The 19,631-nt window shown below is 40.4% G+C and overlaps 1 protein-coding gene and 1 long non-coding RNA gene across 4 annotated transcripts in view; one reads left to right on the top strand and one right to left on the bottom strand.

Annotated features, from left to right (window-relative positions):
• Positions 1-3,429: 3,429 nt before the first annotated feature.
• On the top strand, positions 3,430-4,310 carry LOC123475615. The gene is made up of 2 exons (XR_006650983.1): positions 3,430-3,621; positions 3,689-4,310. It is a non-coding gene; the product is annotated as an uncharacterized LOC123475615 (long non-coding RNA).
• The window catches only part of LOC116929343 (netrin receptor UNC5C), a 61,339-nt gene continuing 45,701 nt past the window's right edge, over positions 3,994-19,631 (bottom strand). For 2 of the 3 annotated variants that reach the window (XM_045178562.1, XM_045178561.1), the window contains 10 exons: positions 16,049-16,231; positions 15,161-15,325; positions 14,987-15,028; positions 8,821-8,979; positions 6,931-7,118; positions 6,580-6,796; positions 6,211-6,471; positions 5,969-6,135; positions 5,064-5,875; positions 3,994-4,994 (listed from right to left, as the gene is read on the bottom strand). In XM_045178562.1, coding sequence (XP_045034497.1) covers positions 4,820-4,994; positions 5,064-5,875; positions 5,969-6,135; positions 6,211-6,471; positions 6,580-6,796; positions 6,931-7,118; positions 8,821-8,979; positions 14,987-15,028; positions 15,161-15,325; positions 16,049-16,231 — 2,369 coding nt within the window. In that variant the 3' untranslated portion in view covers positions 3,994-4,819. The remainder of the gene's footprint in view (positions 4,995-5,063; positions 5,876-5,968; positions 6,136-6,210; positions 6,472-6,579; positions 6,797-6,930; positions 7,119-8,820; positions 8,980-14,986; positions 15,029-15,160; positions 15,326-16,048; positions 16,232-19,631) is intronic. The other variant, XM_045178563.1, reaches the window with a different exon arrangement.

Below are 19,631 nucleotides of genomic sequence, written 5' to 3'. Positions count from 1 at the left end.
TTAGCGCAACAACTTAATTTAGGGTTTTTAACGTTTAAATCAAAAACTATAAGACCAATAGAAAAATAAACCTGATTTTCGTGATTTTCATTCAATTCTGAATCGAATTCATATATTTTAAGCAAAATTTGAAATTTGGCCAAAAATGAAAAAGTGGGAAGGGTATAGCCTTCCCACTTTTGTCAAAATCGGCCAAAAACGACATCTCTTGAAAGTATCCAAAAATCACACGGCATAATCGAAATTAAACGCTGATTTCGATTTAGTGATTGGTTTTCTCATTATACCAGCCGTTTCAAAAATTAACGAAAACAGTGCTGTTAGCGCAACAACTTAATTTAGGCTTTTTAACGTTTAAATCAAAAACTATAAGACCAATAGAAAAATAAACCTGATTTTCGTGATTTTCATTCAATTCTGAATCGAATTCATGTATTTTAAGCAAAATTTGAAATTTGGCCAAAAATGAAAAAGTGGGAAGGGTATAGCCTTCCCACTTTTGTCAAAATCGGCCAAAAACGACATCTCTTGAAATTATCCAAAAATCACACGGCATAATCGAAATTAAACGCTGATTTCGATTTAGTGATTGGTTTTCTCATTATACCAGCCGTTTCAAAAATTAACGAAAACAGTGCTGTTAGCGCAACAACTTAATTTAGGGTTTTTAACGTTTAAATCAAAAACTATAAGACCAATAGAAAAATAAACCTGATTTTCGTGATTTTCATTCAATTCTGAATCGAATTCATGTATTTTAAGCAAAATTTGAAATTTGGCCAAAAATGAAAAAGTGGGAAGGGTATAGCCTTCCCACTTTTGTCAAAATCGGCCAAAAACGACATCTCTTGAAATTATCCAAAAATCACACGGCATAATCGAAATTAAACGCTGATTTCGATTGAGTGATTGGTTTTCTCATTATACCAGCCGTTTCAAAAATTAACGAAAACAGTGCTGTTAGCGCAACAACTTAATTTAGGGTTTTTAACGTTTAAATCAAAAACTATAAGACCAATAGAAAAATAAATCTGATTTTCGTGATTTTCATTCAATTCTGAATCGAATTCATGTATTTTAAGCAAAATTTGAAATTTGGCCAAAAATGAAAAAGTGGGAAGGGTATAGCCTTCCCACTTTTGTCAAAATCGGCCAAAAACGACATCTCTTGAAATTATCCAAAAATCACACGGCATAATCGAAATTAAACGCTGATTTCGATTTAGTGATTGGTTTCCTCATTATACCAGCCGTTTCAAAAATTAACGAAAACAGTGCTGTTAGCGCAACAACTTAATTTAGGGTTTTTAACGTTTAAATCAAAAACTATAAGACCAATAGAAAAATAAACCTGATTTTCGTGATTTTCATTCAATTCTGAATCGAATTCATGTATTTTAAGCAAAATTTGAAATTTGGCCAAAAATGAAAAAGTGGGAAGGGTATAGCCTTCCCACTTTTGTCAAAATCGGCCAAAAACGACATCTCTTGAAATTATCCAAAAATCACACGGCATAATCGAAATTAAACGCTGATTTCGATTGAGTGATTGGTTTTCTCATTATACCAGCCGTTTCAAAAATTAACGAAAACAGTGCTGTTAGCGCAACAACTTAATTTAGGGTTTTTAACGTTTAAATCAAAAACTATAAGACCAATAGAAAAATAAACCTGATTTTCGTGATTTTCATTCAATTCTGAATCGAATTCATGTATTTTAAGCAAAATTTGAAATTTGGCCAAAAATGAAAAAGTGGGAAGGGTATAGCCTTCCCACTTTTGTCAAAATCGGCCAAAAACGACATCTCTTGAAATTATCCAAAAATCACACGGCATAATCGAAATTAAACGCTGATTTCGATTTAGTGATTGGTTTTTCTTTTTATACCAACCCTTTCAAAAATTAACGAAAACAGTGCTGTTAGCGCAACAACTTAATTTAGGGTTTTTAACGTTTAAATCAAAAACTATAAGACCAATAGAAAAATAAACCTGATTTTCGTGATTTTCATTCAATTCTGAATCGAATTCATGTATTTTAAGCAAAATTTGAAATTTGGCCAAAAAAAAAAAAAGGGGAAGGGTATAGCCTTCCCACTTTTGTCAAAATCGGCCAAAAACGACATCTCTTGAAATTATCCAAAAATCACACGGCATAATCGAAATTAAACGCTGATTTCGATTTAGTGATTGGTTTTCTTTTTTTACCAGCCGTTTCATTTATACCACCTTTCAAAATTAACGAAAACAGTGCTGTTAGCGCAACAACTTAATTTAGGGTTTTTAACGTTTAAATCAAAAACTATAAGACCAATAGAAAAATAAATCTGATTTTTGGCCAAATTTAAAATTTTGCTTAAAATACATGAATTCGATTCAGAATTGAATGAAAATCACGAAAATCAGGTTTATTTTTCTATTGGTCTTATAGTTTTTGATTTAAACGTTAAAAACCCAAAATTAAGTTGTTGCGCTAACAGCACTGTTTTCGTTAATTTTTGAAACGGCTGGTATAATGAGAAAACCAATCACTAAATCGAAATCAGCGTTTAATTTCGATTATGCCGTTTGATTTTTGGATAATTTCAAGAGATGTCGTTTTTGGCCGATTTTGACAAAAGTGGGAAGGCTATACCCTTCCCACTTTTTCATTTTTGGCCAAATTTCAAATTTTGCTTAAAATATATGAATTCGATTCAGAATTGAATGAAAATCACGAAAATCAGGTTTATTTTTCTATTGGTCTTATAGTTTTTGATTTAAACGTTAAAAACCCTAAATTAAGTTGTTGCGCTAACAGCACTGTTTTCGTTAATTTTTGAAACGGCTGGTATAATGAGAAAACCAATCACTAAATCGAAATCAGCGTTTAATTTCGATTATGCCGTGTGATTTTTGGATAATTTCAAGAGATGTCGTTTTTGGCCGATTTTGACAAAAGTGGGAAGGCTATACCCTTCCCACTTTTTCATTTTTGGCCAAATTTCAAATTTTGCTTAAAATACATGAATTCGATTCAGAATTGAATGAAAATCACGAAAATCAGGTTTATTTTTCTATTGGTCTTATAGTTTTTGATTTAAACGTTAAAAAGCCTAAATTAAGTTGTTGCGCTAACAGCACTGTTTTCGTTAATTTTTGAAACGGCTGGTATAATGAGAAAACCAATGATTAATTCGAAATCATGGGGTCCTACTAGTATGTAGTATCTGGCTGGATGCAGCTAGTCTGCGCAAGGCTATTTCAATAGTTCGTCTGCTCACGAACTGTCGCGCATGCGTGAATGAAAATGCCACGAGGAATTACAGTTTTATGCTTTAATAACCCTCCACTTATCCATCTATTGGTATTCTTCATGGTTTAACCAACGAGCATCATCAATCAATCCCCCTGAAAAGTGAAGAATAGCTCTGGGTTTAGGAATAAAGATTGGGTGCCACTGCAAAACGCCACCTGACAGTTCCAAGCACAGATTCATTGGGCAAAGCAAACGAAAGAGTCCATTCTTAAAACCGTCATGTGACGCTTCTCTTTGCAGCACCTTTTCCGCTTACCAAAGACGCCAGAGCTGTTCTTCACTTTTAGAAGCCTACGTACCCTTTCCTACAGTCATACTTTATGGTGCCACTCTGAATAGATCTTAACAATTTGCGAACATATACCATATTGTCTGATTGTTCAATTTCAGGAAATGGTATGACGCCTCGAATGGCCTTCGGCTTGTTTTTGGGCGACATCCGAAAGTCCCCAAAAGAATTAGATTAGCAATTGCGCGAAAAGGGGTAGTTTTACAAGGAAGAGCAACAACAACCCAACTAGCTACACATTAACAACGTTTAATTTGTTCGACTATTCCTTAAGTATGTATATTTAAGTTTACAGTCGTAAACGGTAACGATAACACCAATCATCAACAACAATCATCAAGCTATAACTTTAAGTTTAGCAATACCTTGCTTGAAAAGCTCCCATCAGAAAAGTGTGATGCACCGACAGCTTTAAACTGTTTGGCTGCGTATCCAAACATTCTGTATTTCTTTCTTATGGTGACAAATACTTGCAATCATTTGAACTGAACAACTGTAGACAAAATGGGTTTACATGTTTCAATATCTTTTTGGTAATAGACATTTCTGTACAATTAGCACACATGGCAGCACAACAAAACAATGTTAATAATTATAAATTGTCGCTTATTTGATTACTCAAGAGTAAGGTAATGTTTGCATATTTTTGTTATGAGTGCAGCTTTTTATATACAAGAACAGCCAATCGAAATCCGACGAAAGCTTATGAAAGGTCAAGCTACATAGAACTTAGAAATGATTTCCCTTGACATGACAAATGAAAGTAAAACGAATAATGTACAACGTTATAACCTGCTTATGTAAATTGGAACAATTCTTCGTTGTTCCATGCGTTTGCCGCTTCTGTCTAGGAAATTGCGTACCATTTTCTTTACAGGTACGGCTTGCCAGTGAACCATAGAAACAGGGTAATTAATTATTTTGGCTAAGCTCCTTCCGCAGCTTTAAGAGTTTTGGGTAGACGATGAGGCACTAATCCACCAGGGCAGTTCAAATAAAGACTTGGAAAAGTAAGAAATAGTCTTTGCCAGTCGCGAGATCACTTCTATGTCGAAATTGTGAAAGTTGTGAAAAAGATAAACGGCTGCTGGGGTTCAAAAGTTCTAGGTATCAGGACTGCGGGGGGTGAAGTTTCTCGAAAGAAATACGCGGGTTAAGGCTGAAATTCTGCATATCACAAGCGCGCCAGATCGCCGATTTCAATGACACTGTGTGGTTGAATTTTTGTCCTTCTACATCCAGGGTCCTCCAGCACAACGTTCCAGAACGGTAGCGGCATCTTGGCGTCCCATAACTCGCAGAATATTGAGCAGATCCGTCACAGCACTTGATTCACGGTGACGGGCCTCCCACAAGTCGAGTATGTGTTCGGTCGGACTAGTTTTGGTGGCGAAGTAGTTAATGTACCTGTTGTTTAAATCGAACATACAAATCTTTAGAAACACGACCGCAGGCCGACGGTGCAACGCAAATTACCTGTCAACACTCAATCTCTGTGCCAATAATCGCCAATCGTTACACCGCGCATTTGGTGGATCAAGAAGTTGGCAAAGTTGGCGTCGAACGGATGGTTGGAGGCGGAAGACGGGCGCTTTGGGATCCAACGTTGTCAAGTGGCTGGCTGCTGAAGACGATGCAGCACTGCCATTACTACTGACAGTCAGGGAGCGCAAAGCTCGTGGCAGTCCGGGACTCGACGGCACTTTACCGACGCACATTTTCAAATCAGCAAGGGCGATACGAATTGACTGACGATGAGGAGATCCTGGCTGGTGTGCAGCTATCCGACAGCTCAGACTATTGACCTGGCGGTTTTCCCGTTCCAATGTGAAGGCGCAATGAAGATCAAACCTTCGGCCACTCCAGACTTGTGAGAATGGAACTTCCTGATGAATTTCACGTTGCACCAGTCTCCATCCGGTGCTCAGTTCATCTAGACCAAGGCACAGTGGGAATCCACCGTCCTGAAAGTAAAAGGATTTTGCTTTGTCCACCAGTCGGCCCCCCATTCGCCGTTCCAGCGAAATGACCGCATCTAGGGCGGCGATCGTATCGTCCAGCACGTAGCAGCGAAGGCCGTACTCAAGTGAGTGTTGGTTGGCAGCAAGAGGAGAGAAAACTGCTAAACGTAGGGTCTTTGTGGCTGGATTATTTCCGCCACTAGGACAAGCAGATTCTCCAATTAATGCGTAATGGCCTAGCTGGTCCACAGCCAGATGGCATTGATGCGCATCCACTTGACTAAACACGGGAGTGTTTATTGTTTCCTCGCCAAGCGTCACAAGTTTCTAATTCAATTCAATAAGTTCCAGTTTAGGTTTGAAATGTCTGCTGAAATAAAACAATACAATAATAGTGCCACTAGGAGGACGGCTTCTTACCTGCCAGTTGGGTGGATCTTCAGGGGCAGAGTCGCTGAAGAAAACGGACAAACTCCATTGGCCCTGTTTCAAGGCAGCGCAATGCTGAAAACTCAAGATTGCTGGTTTCTTGAAAACCACATCAGAGGGTCCACACAGCATAATGGGACTCAGTAACGTTTGGCATTCTGTAAATGAGCAAACCATAAATATGAACAACTAACGATGATGTTTTACAAGAGTAAATGGAAATGGCTTTCTACCTGAGATTTGTGGGCGATAGCGATCCTCACGAAGAATAGCAAGATAATGCTCCTGCACTTGACCGTTCTTAAGCGCTCCTTCAGGGATCATCAAAGCGACTCCAGCGTCAGGTAACACTAGTCGAGATCCGGCAGAAGTCACAGTAGCCATAGTAACGCATCCGACTTCATTGGCAGGTAGTATCGTGCTACTGCCGGGCAACGGTCGAATGGACGAAGGCGATGGAAGCGTGTCTACATCATAAGCAGAACCTGAAGTTGCTAGACGAAACCAATGAAAAGGATTTTCAAAAATCAAATAAAAAGTTAAGTTAACTCAAGAAAAACGAAGCGCTACAAAAAACAATGAGAAATTCAAATGAATTTTACATGATGACGACAGAGTAGAGCTGAGACTTTGTTCCGAATCCGAATGTGGCGTCTTTTCCACGCTAGTATTGTTGCTTGAGGGCCGTGGACTGCTGGCCAGTGACATCAAGCTTATGGGCGGTTCGCCATCGGGCGTTGACATCAAGTTTAATCCGGAAGGAAAAGGAGGCGGCGATGGACTCACCAAGTGCGGAACGTCGTAATGATGTTCGCTTATCTAGGGGGAAAAATCAAATAGATGTTCTAGATCTACAGAACTTTCAATTAAAAATTAAAAATTAAAAACTAAAAAACTAAAAAACTAAAAAACTAAAAAACTAAAAAACTAAAAACTAAAAACTAAATACTTACGGGAGTTAAAGCTCCACTTTTGCTGGCAGAACCACAGCCGGAAGTTGTGGGTTCAGAATATGTATACTCGCAATACGCTGGAGCAGGGGGACTTTGGTTGACTCCGCCAATTCCTGCGTTCTGGGTTAAATCCGGCTGGATACCAAGGCATTTCTTTTCTTGATCCGTGTAATAGCCTGTAGCGTATTCTGTGCGGAGGGAGAAAAATTGAAACACAGAAAAAACATTTAGAAAACCGCAATTGTAAAAAGAAAGTTGAAAAACAATTGAATCAAATCACACAAAATCGCTGTTTAGCTCGATTTACTTGCACTGACGCACATCGTTTGGGACAAAACTCAAATGAATTATAGGAAAAGAAGAAGCTTGTTATCGATGTTTTTCTTCCTCCCCTCTCGCAAAGTGTGTTTGCTTAAGTCTCGGAGTGGTGAAAGACGGCGGGAGGGAAAAGATAACGCTAGTCAAAACGGAGAAGGCGGAGGGACGACAACGACGAGGCAAAGAGGATGTGGAAGAAAACATACGCCGACAGAAAGAAAAGGAGAATAAGAGCGCCCCCTCTTTCTTGGTATTTTACAACAGAATGCGCGTGTCTGATGGCCAGTCTCAAGTTTCCGGTTTCAAACGTTTCCTAAATCTTTCCCCTCCTTCCCATTCGCCATGTCCGTCATTTTTCCAGTGGTAAAGTCAATCGAATACGAAAACACAAATCAGACTGTGCGAGAACACGTGAAAAATAAAAATAAATGAACAGGTGGGCGACCGGCGACCCCTTGAACGTAAAACAAACAACGAATGCGTTGAGAACTCGTTGTTTGGGGAAATGCAAAAAGAAAAATACAAAGACGATGAAAAGTGTGTGGAAAAAAGACGACCACCGTCATCACAAAATAAATTAGGGAAAGTTTGAAGAGTTTGGACAAATAAAAAATGCCTTTTCACAACGTGCGGCCTCAGTGTTTGCTACGTGCATACACGTTAACCAGTTGATTGCCCATTTTCTTCCTTCTCCCTTACCTCCGCCCTTGTCTGACCATTTCTCGCCCAGCATCCACTTGATAAAACACGAAACGAAAAGAATAAATAAATATTAACATCTATACATATGGACCGCAGTGGTGTGGCAGTGATTTATGAACTGAATTTCATTTTCCTAACCGCTGCCCTCTGGAACTTGTTACGTGGAACATAAATACAAGTTCAACAACCATTCCGGTTTCCTTTCTACATCGGAAAACGAGAAATTTTCCATCAGAGATCTTCTATTTTTTCGTTTAGTTGTTTGTTATTATTCATTGTTTTCGAACGTGAGTTAACGCTGAATGGAAGTACGAGGGTTTCTCGGACTTTTTCTTATGTTCGGGTAGGCGAGCTATTAAACGGAAGCCAACAATTCGTTTAGATTGGATCGGCAGCCTGATAAGGCTTATCCACTTTACGTTACGTTTTCCGAATGAAAATCAAAGATGACGAGGAGGGTAAGTTTGTTGAATAAACACAGACTGTGACAAACAGAAAGAACCTCCCTTATGCTACGGCATAAGTCATCAAAGTCTCGGGAAGTCGACGCGCCACTATGTTTGTTTATCTGTTGGTTTAGCCAAGCGAAGTGGCGCCCACTTCACTTTCTTCTTGTGGGAAAGGCTACTTTTGGCTTTGACCAACAGCCGTATCCACCTGTCCCCTCTATTTGTTTCCCTACTAGTCATTCAAGTGTGTTCACTACATTTACGGTCCATTTCCGGGTATCGACAAGATGACTTTCTTCATCGCTAGGTGGCAGTATGCGATTGGTAAAAGGAAACGCAGTCAAAAGTTAAACATCTATCAAGTCCATTTGATAAATGCGTTCGTCAGTTGAATAAGGTAATTAGCAAACTGCGTTTTTACCTGATGTTCCAACGGGGAACATGGGCGAATGTCCACCATTCTTCCGGCGTAAAATCCGCAGCATAACGATACCGACGACGGCGAAGACGACGATGATAGCTACAGCCACCGATAACCCGATGTAGAGTGCAACATCTGTATCCAACGCAGCTTTAGTTGCTAAAAATAGAAAGAAAAAAAAGCAAAGAAAAATTGTTGTTATTATGAAGAAATTCAACAACTAGGGCATGGTTACATGGATCATAAAAGTTTCCTTTGCAATGAGCTAGGACTTACGAAAAGCTGATACATTGAGAATCAAAGGACAATCGATTGAAAACGCACAAAATGAATTGGGCCTGCGATCGATGCATTGGTAACGATCTACTGAGGCTTTATCAGACAAACAACCATGAAAGACACCAAGAACAGCCGTCCTAGTGGTTTTTAATTCTTTTCGTCGTATCAATTGGACATCAAGAAAGAAAGACGATGAAAAACTGAGGTTAGTTGGGCTACGTCCCATGTCACATCTGGCCATACGTCGCAAGGTAATAGCAACAACAGGAGCCGAATTAACTGACGTTAAGTCGAATATGTTCATTCAATGTGCAATGCGAATTCGTAAGCTACCTTAAAGAATAAATTGTGGGGAGGAAACGGCCATCACTACCAAATTACTCGTTTGTGTGCCTCGTCTAATTAATTTAGTATCCAACATTTTCATATCCTCGTCGATGCAGATCACAACATTGAGCACACAGAGATGCTTCGTCGTATCCTAAATGCTGTTGGCGTTACGTTTATTTATAAACTGTGTACGCTAGAATCACCCCGAAATTTCGAAATTCCGTCTAAAATGTTTAAGAGGAATGTCTTCGTCCTGCTGTCGAGTTCCAAAGCCGAAAATGTTTCCCTTTCTTGATGGATGAGTCAAATTTTTTTTAAGTTATAACTTTCGGTTTCCTACTGAACTGATGTTTCCTCTTGATCAGCTCCACTGAGAAGCAACGCAACGATAAGGACACCCTTTTTTTTCTCTCTTCTTTCCCTTTTTGCCCTGGTCGTACCAAAACACTGATTCTCCCGTTTCTCCATGCTTCTCTTCGGCTCTTATTTCGTTCCCTTTGCTCGATGCTCCCGTCCAGATCGTCTCCTTGAGTCTAACTTAATTGTGATGGATGGGTTAGGATAGGGGAGAAAAGACTCGAAAAGAAAAATACAAAAATCTGGGCAGACTTGGCATCTTCCTCTTCTTCTGCCACTCGCATCCCGTCTCCGGAGAGTCTAATGATCACACGCTGATTAACTCTTTCCCTTTGTGCGTTTGCTTTCAACAGTAAGTAGAATGAAAAATGAAACAGGGAAACTCTCAAAATCTGTGAAATATTAAGCAGATGGTTAGCCCCTCATCCAACCCCCTTTTTAAACCAGCCCCCCCAACACAACTTTTGAATTAGAACCCTTCGCGCCAACAACTTAAATTTTTCATCAGGGATGGCGAGCGAAGTATCAGTGTCACTTCAACAACAAGATAAATAATGAAGGAAAATGACATGATCGCTAATGGATGAGAAAAAAAAACGACACCGTGGACGTACCAAAAAAACAAAACAAGCCGGAATGTTTTGACAGCGGCATAACTTCTAGTTTAACTATACGCGAGGTTCCACTGAATCCACTCGTATTGGAAATTCGCAACAGACGTAAATGATTTGTGGAGCTATTGTCAAAGTCCCGCAACGTGCACGCGCACAAGTGTGAGTGTTATGGTAGGGAAATGAACGCCGAGATTAGTACGGATTTTCAGGAAAGATGCCAAGAAATAAAATATCAGAGAGCAACGATATGCAAACGACGTAATGAAAAGAAAAATGGCAAAGATAAAGAATGAAGTGATTCATCCGCATCGATCCAGAGACAGACGACCCATCATTTTCACTGTTGCGCACGAAACGATACTCGGATGTAAGCACCGCACAAGAGTCGGGCTAGGATAGGAAAGCGACAACGAAGAGTTAGACAGGATTCATGGTAGAAGAGGGTGAGTTGTTGTAAATCTGAGCATCCGAACGACGACGATAAAAAGCCGACACGGTCCACTGATCTTGGACGAGGGTGGAGGAGGAAACTCTCAACATTCAGTCAACGTCGACTTTCTTGGCCTGTTATACATCAACCATTATCATCTCGACGAACACAAAAAAGAGAAAAAGAGGGTGGGATACGGCAAGAAGGGGAGGGAGACTTCGCATATTAGCAGAGTCGGATGATGATGGCGCAATCGGCCAGAAGAAAAAAAAGATGAGAGGGAAAGTTGGCTACTATTTTGCCCCAACTGACTACACTTTTTCGACCAACTCCATAGATGACACCAACACACTAACTGGCTGACTGACGGAAGAAGGATAACAAAAAAAAAAGGGGGGGACCAAACAACCCCAGCATCCACCACCCCCCGCACCCCACGCGGGAGTTTGCTTTGCTTGATGCTCTTCCGTCCAAAGTGAATCATTAGTTACATGTCAAGTGAGCGCAACTCGACCCATCCAATTGAATTTCGTCTGCTGCTAAAGAGAGATAGATAGAAGAGGCTGGAGAGAGAGTGCGAACGCTGGAACTTGATGGATAGCGAAAGACTACAAAGAGAATTAACAGTATATATTAAAAAAAAGGGGGCAGCACGACTTGATTATAAAATAAAACAAGAAAAGGGGAAAGGACAAACGATACTTGCATGGCACGATGCAAAGCTGCCCGCTACGTAGCAGAGGCCTGGAAATATCAGAACGAAAGAAAACCAAAACGCACGTGTTTTCCCTCCACGCCCCCCCCCTTTTTTTTTACGCTCATCACTTTCCAAAAAAAAAAAAAAATAAAAAATAAGAAGAAAATAACCAATTGTCGGATGTTTTCTAAGGATTGTGAGATCAGAACGCGTTCTCCTTTTATCCCTTTATTCGTACACCAAGAACATGACAAAGAAAATGATTATTCTCAGAATAAAAAGAGAGAGAGAGAGAGAGAGGTAACTGTAGTATACTATTGGGTACAAGCTGGAAAGACTCAGCAAGTCTTTCTGACCGACGTGATTAGAAAAGGTTTTTTAGTACAAAGACGGGAAGGGAGCGACGCCGACGCGTTTGGATGGCTGCCAAGATGCCAGATTCTTATATGAAACAACTAACACGAGACTCTCCAAATAACCCAACAAACAATGTCTACGAGATACAGTCGCCTTGTTCCATCGCCAATGACCGTCACGCCTCCATATATCCTTTTACGCAGCCAACGGACGTACACGAAAGTCCCTTACATAATGGTGCCCCCCAAATGTGTGAAGACAAGTCGACTCTTTTCGTCCCGTCAATCTAAAATAACAGCGTCACTCAATTAGGGACTAACTTAAAAAACGACTCAGTTTTCATATTGTTTGATGTTCTATCGTAAAAAAAACATGGGCGCACAATGAAAATACGAAAGCATTTTTTTATTATTATTTTTTTTTAACCTTCCGGCGTCGGAATTTCCTTTTTTTTTTTCATTTCTAGAGATAGAAAAACAAAGACGCGTGTGCATGGCCTGTGCCTGTTATTTTCTACTTTGGGTTGGAAAGGAGAACTGCCAGTCTGCCACTCCCACCGTCATCGCCTCCCTCCCCCGTCAGTTCAGCTCCGCAAACGCACGTCCTTCATTCCCGCGTGAGTTCAGAGCACATCCTCGTGACGCTTCACTTCATTCATGGAGTGTATAGTCAAAAAGAAGAGGACGAAAAAGCAGAAAGACACGACAGGCAAAAGGGATAGATTTCCACCGTCGCCGCACGAGAACACGAGCGTGACTGGATTTCGTCTTGTATAGGAACCAAATTCGCCACTTTGGATTCATTTCCGCATCAATCATCAAAAGCTCACCCCGCACGGAATAATTGCTTAATTTAATGGGGGTAAAAAGAAGATAATCAATCGTTTGATTGGTCCCAAATCAAAGTCGGAGACACAATCAAGCGGGACGATATCGCATCGCCTGTAATTCAGGCGGGTGTGCTTAACCATCATCACTTCCTTTTCCTTCCAGGAACTTGGCAACTGTTCAAATCCTCCCTCTTTTCACGCGCACGACACTCAACTTGTTATGTTCATCTGCTTTAAAGAAGAAAGAAAACAGACGCGCAGACGTCGAAGGAAAAAGAAAAATATGTCGGTAGTTTTCTCCATTAAATAAGAAGACTAAAAAGTCAGTTAATTCCACGTGAAATAATAATTTAAAAAATAAATGCTGGGATTCATTTTCAAAAGACTTTGAATGTGAAAAAACCAAGAGAGCCTCTAACCAAAATTATTCGAAGCGATAAAGATCGCAAATGAAAATGGATCAGCTAAAACAAAAGAACCACGGAGGGACAATAACAAATAAAAAAAAAAATACGAATAACAGGCAGGAAACAAAGGGAAGCCGCACAATGATTGCAGGTCCAATTTAAAAGAGCAGCAACAAACGCAGAAAAAAAAAGGAGAGGATGAAATAAAAACAGGACATTTCTCTTTGGAAAAGAAAGAAAATCAGTGGGTGGCGATATCTCGTTAAGGGAGAGCTTAAAGGGACGGCGACTTTGGCCCAGTTTTACTGAAACAGCTGCAGCCGACACAAAACATGACAATCCACTTAGAAAACGAAAACAAAAACAAGGGCAAAATGAGCAACGAAGATTGGCTCGGACTCCGAGGCCGCCATTGCCTTTTTTTTCCCCGTCTTTTCCTCCAGCGCCCAACGCTACGGCCTGATTCGCAAATTTCGTAGTAAACTGATTATGGACTCGATAATTATATAAACTGTTGAGTGCTTTTCCTCGTTTTATGTATACGCGTAAGTATTAATTCCTTTTTTGGCCGAAAAGCAAAAGAAGAAACAAACAAAAATAAAATTGCAGGTTTTGTTGATATAGCTCCGCAGGGAGGCGGATGCCGATCATTATGTGCGCATAAGTACGATAATAGATAGTTGGATGCGGGAGTATTTATGGAGAAGAAAACGACCGAGGACGAAGCCGACGCGCTAGCCGAACTAAAAGTTTGGCTGACTGGGATTTTTATGGGTCTCTTGCGGTCGTTCTGATGGATTGTGAACTTAGACGGGGAAACGAAATTTGGTCTTCATCATCATCCTATTGTGATGAGATGAATGTGTGTAACACGGGTACACATCTACTGTTTGGATGCTGGACGGAAGCAGGAAATCAGGGTCCAAAAACCAACTACAAGACCTTCTGCATCATCATTTCCCAGGACGATGGTGTTTGCATTATTCAATAGGTACAACACAAGGAAGTGACTTGATGTTGTTCACGCTGGATCAATGTCGGATGGCTACATGACGACAACTCGACTGACATCTCATCGGCCGCTCTTCGCTCACATGTGTCTCATGATACAAACTCCCTTTTGTTGTTGTCCCTTATGCCGCCCGCCAACTTGTTCTCTTCCCTAAAGCAGTTTTGTCTATTGTGCGAGCACGTATGGATGCCGATAATCAATATCACTGAGAACGACCGACGGTGGCACTGCAGAATCCGTGTTAAATGTCCTGGCGTATACTACAAGAAACGTTAGCCGTTCGCACTCCAATTCTTGTGTCATCCCCAAAGAGGCGACAGGAAGAAAAAAAAAGTTATGGCCAGCAATAAACAATAAACGAGCCCATACCAATGTCCGGTAGCCTCAAAGGATCCATTTAAAAAAGATCTCAAAACGATTGTCATTGCAAAAACAAAATGACGGAGAATTTTTTCCTAGCCTAAAAGAGAGGTGGAGAGACATTTATTAAAAAAAACTAAACGCGGCAATATTCCCTGTCGAAAGTCGTAATTCAATGCGCCTCTACATCAATTATAACTACGTAGAAAAGGGTTTGCCGCAAATAGGAGAAGAATTATGCTTCTTCAAGCTCTTATAATAGTACGTCAGTAATGCCGGAAACGAATAAATCTCAAATCTATAGGGATAGCGAACTGAGAAGAATGAAAGGCTAGACACCGACTTCGTCACGTTTTCGCGTATGACAAACTTCAGCGAAAAATTCAACACAAAAATGTTTAAACATTTAAAGGCTTAAAATAAATCGTGAAAGAAGGTTTTCGAAATACAAACAAAATAGTTCCAAAAAGAAAGGAAGATTAACAGCCACTAACCTTCATCGGAGATATCCAGACCTTCGGCGCGAACACCTCCAGCTGTAATAATCGAATAACGCAATTAAATTATAGCCGAAGAAAAAAAAGTTGTTTGATTTGTTTAAAGACAAACGGCTGATGTAAAAGAGGGGACCATTTCAGGGGATTAGAGTTAAGAAAAGGATTACGTACCACGACACATTCCACCGGTGCAATTTGCTGACATAAGGTCTCTGCCGACGCAATATTTGCCTCCGTTAGAAGGCGATGGACTGGTGCACGAACGCCGACGGTGATGTTTACAATCTGGCCCGCAGTTGGACCAGGTGGACCATGCATTCCATCGGCCATCCACGACTATAAAACATAAGAAAAAAAACAAACAAGAAAAAAACAAGAAATGTTCATTATGAAATGAAATATCATTTTGGGGCATCATCAAACAAGCTAACAATAACCAAACACTAACAAGGATCTACGAACGTCACCAGACAAACAACTAAACTGGTGCCTATGGATCAACTTACCATCAGATCCAACAGAATGGATGGATTCGTCTTAATCCAGCAGCACAAGAAAAAATAACAAAGCAATCGATGACACAAATAATCGATCGCTTCTTATGAGGAAATGCGTTCCGACAAAGAGTTATCACAAAGACAAATGACGAAGAATAACAAAATAATTCATTTTGTTGTAATAATGAGATAACTGATAGCGCCGGATCTTGTATTTTCGAACCTCATTGTGGCTTCAGAGAAGTTAAGTTAATTGGTGTTGGTAGCAACCGATCAATCAATCGGCAGCGGTCAGAGGAACCAACTACACATTTGTTGGATGTGATAAGAATTTTCTTCTTCCAACCTGCGATTTTATATTCATTCAACTGTTCCACAAACTACAAAGTTGCACCTACTACAGCAAATGAGGTGATTCAAGTCAATAATCGAATCACGGTGGCCGAGCTATTTGCATATGTATGAGCCAGTAAATCAAGTGGAGTGAAATTCAAACGTGAAACGGTTGAAGGGCATTAATGGCTACGTTTCTGGTTAAGTTTAGTAAAAAATTTATTCTTACCTGGACAAATAGAAGTACAGTCGCCTTTTTGAACATTGGAGCCCTGACAAGTGCGGCCCCCGTTGAGTGGCGTTGGATTCGTGCACAATCGAGTCCGTTTTTGAGTCCCACGACCGCAGGAGTTTGGTTGGCCAGTTGACGTACATTCAGACCACGAAGACCACGACGACCAACCTCCGTTAACTGTAGAAAAGATAATTAGATGAATAATTATATGATTACCAAGATTGATTGCGTCAGCTAAACAAAATTATCGGTTAGGTTCAATCAAAATGCGGGGGAAAATGGCGCCCTAGTCAACATACTACATACAATTTCGGCTTATCTTATCTTGGCAGTACTCCCAGACATGCGGCCCCTCTTTGTATATTATGTATTGATTTCAAAAGAGAGTCGATAACGTTCGGGGCAGATGGCAAAGTTCTGGATCAAAGCAGCATACGAAGTGAAAGAAAAATTGAAAAAGAAATGAAGAATGGATTGACTTTTTTCCTCCCTCAACAATAATAAACGTATTTAAAAAGATAGAAATTAAAAAAAAAAAAAGGAAATAAAAAAAATAGAAATAAATAGAAAAAGGGGAAAAACATTTTTAAAAAAGGAAAAATAAATATGAGTTGAATCACGAACGGGATCAATAAGATCGTACGTCGAATCAGAAGGCAAAAATATATAAAAATAGATAGTCAAGCAAGCCACGATGACGTTTTTTTGTTGTTGTTGTAAATATCAAGGAGCTGCATCTGACAGGTCCCAGTTTGCTATCGAACTCGCATCCAACGCTATTGCCACGTGTGTTTTATTTTATTTTTTTCTAAATGGAAAAAAGGGAAAAGTGCGACACTGGCAACATTTGATGGACTTCCTTGGCGGGACCTTGAATCGTGTGCCGGAGAATAAAAACGTGAATCCAATCGGATTCCAGAGTCCAGTCAAGTTGAAATTAGTCGCCAAAAGGATTTGATTCCCATTTGACAAGTGGAAATAGAAGAAACGGGCTAGAACGAGATATAACTACCCCATGGGGTCAGCTTTTCACTGACCATAAAAGAGTTTAAGTTATCGTCCGGATTGGACCAACGCCAAAAATAAAATGGGATAAAAAAGGGACAACTTTAAACTGATGTCATTCAAATGATTCCCGTCTTCACCTTTGAAAACATTTCTCGAGCTCAATGAAACGTGAAAGCCAGATAGCATTTTCAAACGAGTCACAGGCCAAGTCGGGCATGACAATGTCGGGCCGACTAAACCGGATGACTTCTGCCAGCATGCGCTGCACTGTTCCCGATGCCAAATATGGCCAGGAAAAAACGAGCCCATTTAACTGCTCAAATTCGAGTATTAAATCCTATTTCAACGTTCCAGTCAATGATTTAAAAAAACAAAACAAATACCAATGTCCTTAAATAATTTTTCAGATAATGCCCAGTAGGTTGTGTTTAAAACACAAACGCGGATAGCAAGCAAGGTAGCCACTAAACCCTTCAGATTGAACCATTTCTTCGCCAATTGGCCGGAGAAACGGAACTCTGGCCAACTGCCCGGGGCATTCTCAGTGGATACATCCCGTTCTGTTATCGTATGCAATATGACATCGTGACGCTGACCGAACGCAAAAGAAGAACAATCGTCAGATCTTGCAGACTCACGTATCGAGTGACTCCATACATCGTCGGTAATGAAACAGAATAAAATACGACTCCATTTTTCTTTCCTTTTAAAAAAGGGAAATGTTTCCTTCGTTCAAGAGTTCCTCGCTCGTGTTGGAAACGAGTTGGAACAATTTCATTTCCATACGTCGAGACCAGACCGCCAAGAAGGAGGAGGAGAAGAGAAAAACACGGTCTACGATGGCTTCGGTCACGGGAGATGAGTCAGAACGCCCTTCTTTTTCTCTCTCTGTTTCTTTACCTCTCCGTCAGGAATATATTAGTTTCTTTTACCGATTCGATTCGGTTAACTTGACTGCGCTGGATTACTGTCGGCAAGAAAGAGGAAGAATAGCAAGTAGACACAGCCTAAGGCAACCCTTTCATTATCTTTCAAATATTTATCCTCCATCAGATATCTGCATCAGATACAAAGCGAACAAAACAAACTTCGATTATCATTCGATGCCCACCCAATTCTTTGTGGTTTCTGATGCCAAAGCGGGATCGTTCGGTTTGCTCCTTAATTGAGTCCGTTAATCACGCAACTTGCCATTCAATTTCAAGGTGAAGACCACGGTTCTTGCCTAATCAGATCGCATTTCTATTTGGATGCAGAGGTTTTCAATTAAAATTCAAACATCGTCTTTGTTCTCGTACACAAATGGGACGACGAAAAAGCTTTTAGAAAAAGGGTACAAGGACCGGAGCGAATTCGCGCGATAAGACCGAGATTGGTCGAAGACCAACAAAGTAAAACAAGACGAAAAACGACGAAATACTAAAGAGACGCGCGACTTGGAATACAAATCAAGTGACAAACATGAATTAAAGAAAAAAGGTGAAAATAAAAGCACCGGGTCACGCCTTTCTCTCTCGCCATGTCCACTGTTCAAAACCATAGACACTGTGAGAGGAAGAGAAAAAGCCAAAGAGGAAAGAGGAGTTAAAATCGTGTTGTAAGGCGCGAGAAGCGAGGCAAACAAATAATAAAAAGGGAAAAGGTAGAAAGGCACACATTGAAACAGCAGCAGCAAGCGAACGAGAGAGCCCAATCTTTTCGGGCTGTCTCATCACCTGTCCCTTTATAGACAAAAGCCCCCACAACTGATAAAAAAAGAAGAAGGAAAAATCCAAACATAGGAAAACACAGTCAAAAGAACCTTCCATGTATTTAGAGAAATCCCATCAGAACGGAGACGGGTATCCTTTTGTTAAAATAAAAAGAAACTCGTCGTCGTCCCTTTACTTTTGTTTAAATCACCAACTTATCATGAGACTCAATCACCAAAATAATTCCTGCGCTCGTTCCTGTTCCTTTTCTTCTTCTTTTCTTTACACTGAGCTGCGGGGGTCTGCGGTCACCCGGCATCAACTGATTGATATCTTCCATTAAGAGCAACTTTTCTTTTCTTTTAAAATAAGTTTTCGCCTTACAAGTTACAAGCAACAGGAAAATAAATGGAAAAAATGTTTTTTTTTCCTATTCGACGCTCCAATAGGCAACATCAGGAACAACCACAGCAGCAACGAAAAAAAAAACAATGGGAAAAGCAACAAGATACTTGTTAACCTGGCAAAAAATGCGAACCCCCAATCTCCACCAACTAAAGCAAAAACGACCCATTGCATTTTCATTCCTTTCGCCCTCCGTGAATATCATGAACTTTCAGTGCTAGCGGGTCGTGTATGACAAGGGCTGCCGCACACGCACAACATCATCAAGAGAAAGAGATGATTACGTGATCTTCTAAATCGATTCTTCCCACGTAGGCGGGAGAGAAAGGGGAGGAATTCTTTGCCTTTGGATTTTAACCTTTTGCCAGGAGAAGATGAAACTTGAAACGCGCATTCCATCGACATCGAGAAATTCGAAAATGAAAATTCGTGAGGGCCACAAAAACTCGCCGCCCACAACCACTTCACCTATC

This window comes from Daphnia magna, linkage group LG8 (assembly GCF_020631705.1).
Source record: "Daphnia magna isolate NIES linkage group LG8, ASM2063170v1.1, whole genome shotgun sequence".
NCBI lineage: Eukaryota > Metazoa > Arthropoda > Branchiopoda > Diplostraca > Daphniidae > Daphnia > Daphnia magna.
The sequence above is the reverse complement of the archived record's forward strand: the minus strand, read 5'-3'. Positions and strand labels throughout refer to the sequence as shown.